At 38.9% G+C, this 10,373-nt stretch overlaps 1 protein-coding gene across 1 annotated transcript in view; it reads right to left on the bottom strand.

Annotated features, from left to right (window-relative positions):
• Positions 1-2,560: 2,560 nt before the first annotated feature.
• RNGTT (RNA guanylyltransferase and 5'-phosphatase) overlaps positions 2,561-10,373 on the bottom strand; it is a 170,227-nt gene continuing 162,414 nt past the window's right edge. The window contains exons 15-16 of the mRNA XM_059469021.1: positions 8,240-8,363; positions 2,561-5,386 (exon numbers count right to left, since the gene is read on the bottom strand). Coding sequence (XP_059325004.1) covers positions 5,223-5,386; positions 8,240-8,363 — 288 coding nt within the window. The 3' untranslated portion in view covers positions 2,561-5,222. The remainder of the gene's footprint in view (positions 5,387-8,239; positions 8,364-10,373) is intronic.

The following is a 10,373-nucleotide window of genomic DNA, read 5'->3' as shown; positions in this document are numbered from 1 at the left end:
TCCCATGCATTGATGATTAAATTAGTTCAGAAACTTTTGAAGTATGTTTTAATAACAAAATACTGTTTCTCCAGTGTCACGTACTTGGCATTTATACAGACCTATTTCATATGATAATGCTATCGTCTCCCCACATTAGAGAAAGTTCTGAGTAGAAGAGTTAATCAAAACTTAATTTTCTCAAAGTATCATAGATGAATGCTCCTGAACCCAATTAGTATGCTTTCTGCTAGTCAAATAGACACAAGATACTGAGGGTGGAGGAAGGAGAAAGGAGAAATGAACAGTATTTCTGATGAAATAAATTCCTATAATGGGAGTCGATTTGACTATAAATTGATTGAAAAATGTCTATTGTTTTTACATCCAGTGCTAAGAGAAGTGGAAATGGTTTGCACTTAAGTTTTACTTTAGCTTTCTTTGCAACACCGAAAAAAAGTATTATTACCATTCCCTCATCAAGTTCAGTCTTGTGTATTTTCACACTTTTGGAAAGGTTCAAGCTCATGTGCTCCCCGCCATTGCTGACTCTAGATTGAAACAAACCAGATTAAAATGAGCCCTGACTGAGGGAAAACTGTTTTGTAAATGTCTCAATCAACCTCCAGCCTCGGCCCTACAGATCTCTGCAGAAGCTCAGCAGACTCTCACCAGGGAAGCAGAGAGAGCGCTAACCCATACTCCCACTGCAAACATTAACTAATTTATCCAGATGTCAGTGTAAAGAGCATGTCTTACCTTTATTTGTACATGAAATAGGGAGATGGGGTCATGAGGGAGGGAAGGGGAAATGGGCTCCTTGCTCATACTGTAGATGCTGCTTTGATTTCCCTGTGCAAGCCTGCCTGACAGGGACAGCACTGCCCTACCATGCGTCCTCAAGGCTGGCTCATGCAGGGATGAGCGTACAGGATCCAGTGGAGCACTGCTCTCAAAGAACATGACTGGGGGGTCAGGCACAGGGCACAGGCTGCTCTCAGCCTCACACCTCATCACAGGACAACTGGAGAAACAGGCAGGTAGGTGTAAGGAGGAACCCTACCAGGGGGAACTATGCCAGAAGCACAGAGTGTAGAAACTTGACACTGAAAACAAAGGGGTACAGGTGAAATGCAGCCCCTGCAGGGTTTGTGAGCCTTGGAAGCTGCAGCAGCCCCCAGGCAAAGTGAGAGCAAACTCTGTGCTGTAGCACAGGACAGAAGTGGCCTGGCTATTTAAGGCATTTCAGCTGAATGTTTCTCCCATTCAAGTTAGCAGGACTGACTGGATTGAGCAGCAGCTGTGTGGGGTTGGGCTGCTGGCTGGGGTTAAACCATGACAGAGGACTAACAGAAAGCAATATCATCTATTGAAAATAAATAACTCTTGAACAACTAATTGGATATTTTTAATGACCTTATAAATTTAAGTGACACTGCAAGAGTTTCAATGCTATGAAATAAAAATATTTAACACTTTGCTCACAAAATCCAAATAACACAGGGGAGTAACATATAATCACATAATGTGACACATCATACTGATTGAGAAAGAACTGAGAGGAAGCATTGAAGAGACAAAAACCTGCATGAGAGATGCAAAAGGAACAATTCTGATTTCAGCTCCCTTTCTCTTTCTGCTGAGTACAGATGAATCCCAGGAAATTACCTAGCTGTGCCATCACCTTTGAGAATACTCTGAGGTTGTAAGAGACAATTATGCCTTACACATTATGCAAATATAAAGTCACACCTCTTAGGCACAGAAGTGAAGAGCTGCCATGCAGAGGAGCAGGATCCTGAAGGACTGCTCCTGTGAAAAACCAAGCCAACAAAAACTACACAGTGTGGTGTGCTGGCCCAGGCACATCAATCTCCTTCCTTAATGCTTGCAGAGCAGAGGACTGAGCAGGGGATAGAGAAGTTACCATACCTCTCCTGATGTGCTCAAATGTCAGATCTGGTTTGGCATTTGCACTGAAGCACTGCAAAGTCAGAAATGGTTGAGAGAAGCACCACAAGAATTGTACACATAACAAGAACACAAGATCAGTGGAGGCAGGATCTTAATTAGAAAGAAATTATAAAACATCAAGATAGGCTTTTTAGCTCCTGAAGAGTGCCATCTAGACAGCTGCAGCTGGAAAAAGGAAACTGCCTTATTACAATACAAGTCCGGGGCTGATCCAGGTAGGTGGGCTACCAGCTGTAGGGTCATGCTGAATGATAAATTGTCAGGGAAGACTCCTACAGACCTCTTGCACAACTTTTCATACAGCTGCACTTAACACTGAATGGATAAGCTACACAACATTAGCCTGTCATAGAATATGTATTTCAGGCACCAACTGGTTTCCTTCTGGCTCTATTTGCAGCAAAATCAAATTGCACTTAAAAGGGGCACAATGGATCATGGCTACCACTGGGCTGGAGGGCTCCTGCCTCAGAGAAAAGCCGCTGAAAAATGTGGATCATTTTCTTGGAGGACTAAACAACAGTAACACTAAAGTATCCTTGTACTTTGCACTGGTAGCACAGTACCACAGGAAAGGCATCCAAAGCAAATACATCTTTAGGGAAAGTATTTTAAACCATTGACTTTATTAAAATACATAATACACGGTTGTTAGAGGAATGTACTTACATTTTCTGGAAACTCCACTGAACCCAAATTTTAATTATATATTTAACAAATGACAAAACAGTGGATGAAATCATGCTGTACACCAAAGAGTAGACAAGTTAGGGTATTGTTTTTCATCATCATCATTATTTTTCCAGCACAGACTCTTCTTTGCTTTTTAGCTTCAATCTCTTGAATAGCTAGCAGCAGAGAAAGGAGGTTTAGGTTTCTCACGGCATTAAACCCATCTGGTCCAAGTGAAAGTCTACTTGTTTTCACCATCTTCATTCAAACTTTCCCCAGAAGCCTCCCCTTCCAGAAAAGCAAAAGTGATTGACCTCTCTGAAAAGCTACAGGTCACAGTGCAAGAAGAGTTTGACAGTCAAATGTGAACATGGAGCTTTGTACCTTCTCAGAATCATTACTCCTTCAAAATATCCATTTCAAACCGAGAGTGGGAAAAAAGACATTGTCAAAACACAAGGGCCAAAACACATACATGGACTTAGTGGAATGCACATGGAAGACAGCTTGCAGTGCTGCAGCTCTGGAGTAAAAGGTAAATCAGAAGCCAGGTCTTGTTGAAATACAAGATGCAAGAGCTGGGAAGGAGAAAGACAGAAATAACCTGGACACATTCTTAAAAAAACGAAATGTCCTAAGCTCACGGAGAAGGCTGTAATTATCATACACACTGCAATTGCCATGAACCATGGAGATCAGTGACAAAGTGTATGTTATGACAATCTCACTGACAAGTATAATCTGGGGGAAATTATTCATACTGAGCAAAGAAATAATTAACTGTGTGTTTCAATGCAAGATGCACAGAGGATGCATAGGTTTTCACATCAAATTTATAAGGCTCTTTTTAGGAGATCATTTTGCAACCTTGCATAGGTGATATTACATCTTTTCAATAGATAATGTGCAGAAACTATGTACAGTTGAAAAAAAAGAACTTTGATGAAAGCATTTTTTCCCCTCAAGTTTTACCATAGTATAAAAAGTAACTTATATAACTCCTTCAGTTCTCTAAAACACATCTGGAATATCCCAGAAAGAGAAACCAGGAACACCATCTAAATGATGCTGTGTGCATTTATACAACAGGTTGAAACAACCAGAGAAGCCACCACAAAGCAAAGTCAAAAAGTTTTCATATAGAAAAATAACAAAAAAACAAACCAGGAGTAAATTTTGTTTACAAACATGAAAATCCATTTAAACAGAAATGCATTTTAGTTATAACAAATTAATGACCTTCACTATTCAGACTACTGAATGCATGGATGACTCACACACTAAGTAAATGATAGAAAGAGCCAATTCAATCCCTGCTTGATAAATGGACAGTAAACTTTAAAATCTGCATTTGGTTTCCAATTAATCCCAGCTCAGAACAACTCCTCCCTTAGACAGCCAGACGGCAGCTTCTCAAAACTAATATTATGAACATCTGCCAGTCTGCTGCAACAAAAGCCATTAGGGCATTCATGTGCTTCTTCATTTGGTAAGAAAGAAAGTCAGCCAGAGGATGAGCACAGTGCCACAGGACAGCCAACCCTATCTTTGAAAATGAGGGTCCTGTTCCCTGGGACACTCATCCACCACCCCAAAATTACTTACTTTTGCCCTGCAATTATGTAAATCAAGAGACTTCCTGTCTGATTTGGCTCTCTTCCACTGAAACTACCTTCTCCTTTACACAGGAGCTGCCTGGCATTTATTTCACCATTTTGTGCCTGGATGCAAGACTTCATTATCAGCGCTGCTTATTACTCTTGTGTATCACAGTGATGTGTACTTTTTAGAAGTATTTACAATGGTATCACTGTGGAGGACTAAGCCCTGCACTAGAAACAGTCTCTTTAACAGAGACCTTAATACTAAGGATTTCTGATCTACAGATAACAAGGCAAAGCTAAAATCAGCCACTATACATTTGGCATTACGTTCAAACATGGGGAAAAAGCAAACATCCAGCACATTCCCTTGTTTCAAAGGGATGCTATTTACAAGAAGAATTCGCTTTTTTAATATTTCAACAACAAAAACCCAGCTAATTTTGAAATTAGAGTAACCTAAGGCGGCTTAGTTTTTAATCAACAGAGAACACAAACAACATTGCTGTTTGTTGTTAAACACAAATCTTAGAAATGCAGAGAAACTATGATCTGTTATACTATGGGTGACAAATCACAGCCAGTTTAATAACAACAGTAAAAAAACCACTTCTGCTTGTTTTAAACACAGCTCCTAAAAAGTACATCCCAGTATTTCCTCAGTTCCAGACTGTTGACATTATAAATGAAAGGTGAAAAGAGATCCATATATAAACAAGGCAGCTTTCCACGGCCTTCATTGTACTTGGTTCTTGTCTAAACCTTTGGAAATTTAATCTTCAAATACCATAAGGTAAGGTTGAATTTATCAGTTACAAAACAACGTCCATTTGTATGTGGAATTCAGAAAAACAAAACAAAACGAAAACCAAACTCAGAAAACACACAGAAGTATTTAGAGCAATCCAGATCTCTGTTTTCCCAGCCTCCACACTTGCGTGTCACCTCCTGGAGAACTGTACACACACGCTCCTCTCCTCCATGGAGCCCAAGGCCCTATGTTATGGTACGAGGCCTTTTGGGCGGCGGGGGTGGCATGAGTTCAGTGTCAGGGTCAAGGTGGTGCTTCCGTGCCTGTCCTTGGGAAGCTGCTGCACATCTGTCAATGAACTCAAACAGCATCTCCTTCGTCACTGGATTCTGGATGCTGTTGCAGACAGCTGGGAACAAAGAACACATTCTCATGTAACTAAACTGATTTGTTCTACTCGACACTTCAATAACTTCAGCCCCTCTTGGCAAAATAACAACATACTCTGGCTCAAGTATTAAGCCTTAAACGCACGCTTTGACAAGGTGGTTGTGTCTGGAGTCACGAATCTCTGCTCTGCCCCCCAGAGAGCAAAGCAATGCCCTGGGCCTCTACGTTCATGGGAGTCTCTCTTCCTAAAACAAACTGAAGGCATATGTGTGTGTAAGGCTTCCTGAAGCAACTATAAAAGCACCAAGAACTGACATCCTATTGAGGCAAGGAACAGCAACGAGGGCCTTGTGAGACACGGCTTTGAAACACACATCAAATCCAAGTAGATGGAAACAAGACCGGCTTCTAATATTGAAAATGTCTGAATTATGGTAACTTATTTTTTTCACCAATAAGTACTATAAATACCCTAAATTTGCAATGTGCAGTACTTTGGGGTTTTTTAAACCCATATACCTTCATGGGGCAGAAAGACTTGACACCAAGCAAATGGCACGTCTAGACCACCACACCACACGATGGAGGAGCAGCCATGGTGCTGTGTGGTGGCCAAGGCACACATGTAGAGGCACACTTGGGTACTTAACACAACTCCCCAGACCACAGTTTGTAAGTCATGGTCCATGGGATTTTATGGAACAAATAAACAGGCTTACTTCACTTTAAACAAATGAAATGTTTTTTAATGCCTTCCTATGTAACTTTGTATTCCCCTAATTAATCCTCCTGAGAGACTTAGAGGAGGAAAAAAAAGGAAAAAAAGGAGCATGAAATTAAGTGGGAATCCTACAACTATCTTGGAAGAAAGCACAAAATGATTAGAAGGTAATTGATAGCATGTAAGGGCTGGCCACAGTAAGGATGCAATTTCCATGCAAAACAATCTACTGATCCCCTAGAGTACTAAGCATTAGAACTCCTTAAAATGTACTTGCAATGTAACATTGTTATGAATAACAGTGATTCTCAAAAACATTCCTTTCTTTCCTGCAGAACACCAGAACCAAAGGATTACTTTGCAGTTAACAAAGCACCTTTCTAGAATTATTTTTAATTATTTCACTATTTTTGGTGAAAAGGTGCTTTAAGAATGGCACAGTATTTGACTTTAGCAGTTGGGAAGCATTATGATTACCAGTAATTTGGGAACAGAATTCCAGTCTCATGGCAGCTGGTGTAACTCATGTAACTGGTATATCAACTGTTGAGCACTGCCTTAGCCTAATCACGCAAAAAGACCTCCAGTTTTCAATTTGAAAGGTAACAAAGTCCAAAAGCAAGAGTCAGACAGATACTTATTTTGTTGCTATTTCAACCATGGGGAAAAATAAACAGCATTTTTCATCAAGAGAAAGCTAATAGAGAGGAGAGGATCTAGAGAAAGAAGTCTCAAATGATAAAAGTATAACTTTTGGAGATTTTGGAAAATGATCAAAAGTGAAAACTCAAAGCCAAAAGAAAACTTTCTGTTCAGAAAATTCCTATAGAAAATTTGATATATATCTTAAAAAATCTGCCTGTAGCATTTAATTTTCTTTTAATTTTAATTTTTAGGAAGTCCACCTTGTTTTGGGAGACAAAAGGTCAGGAATAACAAAGCTGCTCTACAAATGGAGAAAATGAGAGGAGAAAAAGGACAAATACATATGCTCTTAAGAATGAAGGAAAGAAGAATATGCTATCCATTAAAAAAAAAAAAAAAAAGAAAAAAAAAGAAAAGAAAAGAGAAAACTCCAGGGAAAAGTAACTATTGAAACACTAAGGTGAACCAGAGAAGAAAAATTTAGGTCATGGTCACAAAGAGATGTCGTACTTGTATGACTTTTGTGGTCCATTCCTCTTTCCTGACAGGACTACTCAGCGAGTATTTCAGCTACATTTTGTGCTGGTTCCCTAAGGTGCCAACAGATTTATCATCTCCTAGCAAAATGACCACATTGTGTTTATCCAAGAAGATCTACTCACTGCTCAGGCAGAAATACAAGTAGAAGGGTCTAGAGAAAATTCTACATCAGCCCTAGTAATTAGCATGGTCTTAAATATGATTAAATTTCATTTTGGCATTTAACAAAAGTCAGTATCAATATGTTTATTGCTACTCATCCTTGCACACACTTCTACTCATAACACTTTACCTCAAAGTAAATATCGTTCTTTATTCTACAATATTTGGCAAAGTATTTTTTGGTAGAGGAATATAAAAGTTTCACAACTCTGCATAAATATGCCCCCACCTTTCATTAGTTTCCCTGCTTCATTGTTTGTGTAACTATTGTTGAAACTCAAGATGACATTTTTCTCCTATTAATTTTCTAGCCCATCTGCCAAATAATGGTTTTGGCATTCTAATGGATTTTTTGTTTAACTAATTCCACTCATAATGTGCCAGTTTGCATTACGTCCCAGCAAGCCAACACAATGCTAGGCACTGATGTCAGCTGAAGCATGCTATTGTAAATAAAAACTTTCTTGGCTCTGACTTGAAAGGCATGCCCTGCCATTTAAAGTCATCTTTGCACAAGTGTTTGCAGTTCTGCAAAGATTTAGGCACTTGATTCTTGATTCTGTGTTACCTGTTAAATTCAGGTTTGACTGACTTTATCAAATAACCCTGCAGCCAGAGGATTCATGCTATCTAAAAACTAGTGATGACATAAGCATTTGCAAGATGAGGCTTTACTTTAATAAGTTATGGGAGTCAGGACCCAGATCTGAAATAAGAAGTGTGCCTTTCCTACTTAAAACAGAACAGAGGTAAAACATTAAAATTTTAGCCTGAGAAACTTCTGAAGCAAATTGTTCTACTCACCCATGGCAGTGCTGTAGGCATTTGGAAAGCTTTTGTCTATCCTCTGTCTCATGAAGACCCAGCTGTTGTTCTCAAACTTGCACTCTATAATTTTGTTGTCGTACTGTTTGAGTTCTTTTGTCACCTGTATAAAAAAAATTCTTTAGGATAAACAGATTTTAATTCACAATTTTTTCTTTCTTTTAGGCATAAATAATAGAAGATCAAAAGCTGCCCTGCATTTTTCAGCAACGTGCCTCCATCCTACACAAAAAAAATTGCACAGAATACATCTCCATTTTACATATGCTCAGCTACTTAACATTTAAAAAATACTTTTCAAATTTGCTGTCAATATTCAGCAATTATATTATGCTAAAACATCAGCAGTGCTAACAGAGGGGGGGAAAAAAGTCACTTCTGGCCCAAATGCAAATAGGTTTCCATGGGAATAAACTGCTTCCAGTTTAAGTGCTACTGCCAGCCTAAGTGCACGAAATGTATTATCCATGTTTCATCAAACTTCTTTGTTGAAGGTCTCACAGCAAAATGTCAGATTTCAATACAGGAAAAAGCTCACAAAAATAATTTCACTCTTTACATGACTGAGGTTTTTTCTTCTCTTTCTTCATTTGTCTTTAAAAATTAAGACTGCAACTTCAAAATAATGCAGACTTTCAAGTGGCATATATTCTAAATCTCCTTCAGGCCCCTCTTTATTGATTCATAGATTTGTCAGCAGCCAATATCCTGAGCTATTTGTCTATTTGGCAACACCATGTGGTTTGGAAATGGAGTTTATATGCATTGGACTTTGTAGTTGTTTTGGCTACTTCATCCTATGCATCCTAATCTATGATACAATGCAAAAATTTTCATGTAACCATGGTAACTTGAGAACCTTATCTAACGCTTTAACAATTTTACCCATATACTTCACTTTGTTCCAAAGAGCCTCTTCAGCAGTATGAAGCTGTATTTAACTGCTAGCTGCATTTAGTTGCTATAGCTTACCAATAAAAAGCTGTACAAGGTAATGTAACACTTTGGATTCAGGATCTTATGCATAAGCGCTCTCATAAAAAGGAGGTGGTTATTGCAATTCATTAGCATAATTTTTCACCTCTGTTGTCTACTTGCTCCTGAGCAGTGACATGGGAATTTACTACTGTCAGAGAGATGCAGATTTGAAAAAGGCCATAGCTGTCTCCAGACAGCTTAATAGCACATACAGTGGAAAAACCCATGAACCCCTTTTCCATTAACTCCCAGATAAAGACAATTAATTAAGGAAATGGTTCTGAGCATGGATCAAGTCCTCCTATACTGCACAGTACAAGATTTGATAAGCAGAATCCTAACACTGTTGGTATTTATTCTGAATACTTGTGTTCACTCCTGGATAAGGAGCCCTAGGATTCTACTTGTCAAGTGAACATGGGACTTAAAGAAAATGTTGTAAAACTTGCTTACAATTGAGTGAGTCAGGTTTTCATGTCACAAACTATTCTTTATCCATTCCAGCACCTGCAAAGAGTTTTTTCCTTCAAATCATTTACTACTTAAGTTTGTGTCTTCTGTTGACCATTAGATTGCTCAGATTAGCAATCTTTTTCCTTTGCAGAATGCTCTAAGCAGCACTGCACCTCTTCCATCTGCACTGAAAAGCTACATGCAGTCCAGAGGTTTGACTGACACGTGTTTATGGATGCATTATGTTTCATTAGGTGTATGTAGGAAAACACAACATCCTTTTCCAGCATACTACGGATACATAAACCCAGGAAGAAACTCCTGGCTGTGCAGTGCCTTGGGAAGGTATATTATTTTGAAAACAGCTGCTTAGTGGAAGTGGGGGCAGCAGGGGGTATGGCCACATGTCTGATTTTCTGACAAAGCAGAGAAATATTAGAAAGATCACCTGATAGAGAAGGAAATGTATAAAACTGCAGGTAATGACTTCAACTAACCACCCACCTCATAAGGTTTTCTCATGGCTTATCATTCTTCTAGTGTTCAGATGCTGAGAATAGCAATAAATTAGATGGCAGCTTTATCTGACTGTGGCAATTAAGCAATATTATTAACTATCGAGAGACTTGCTTGGCCATTCATTAGCAATCTGGAAGATGGATCTTTCCACAAAATATGAACA

The sequence above is a fragment of the Ammospiza nelsoni genome, chromosome 3 (genome assembly GCF_027579445.1).
Source record: "Ammospiza nelsoni isolate bAmmNel1 chromosome 3, bAmmNel1.pri, whole genome shotgun sequence".
Lineage (NCBI taxonomy): Eukaryota > Metazoa > Chordata > Aves > Passeriformes > Passerellidae > Ammospiza > Ammospiza nelsoni.
The sequence above is the reverse complement of the archived record's forward strand: the minus strand, read 5'-3'. Positions and strand labels throughout refer to the sequence as shown.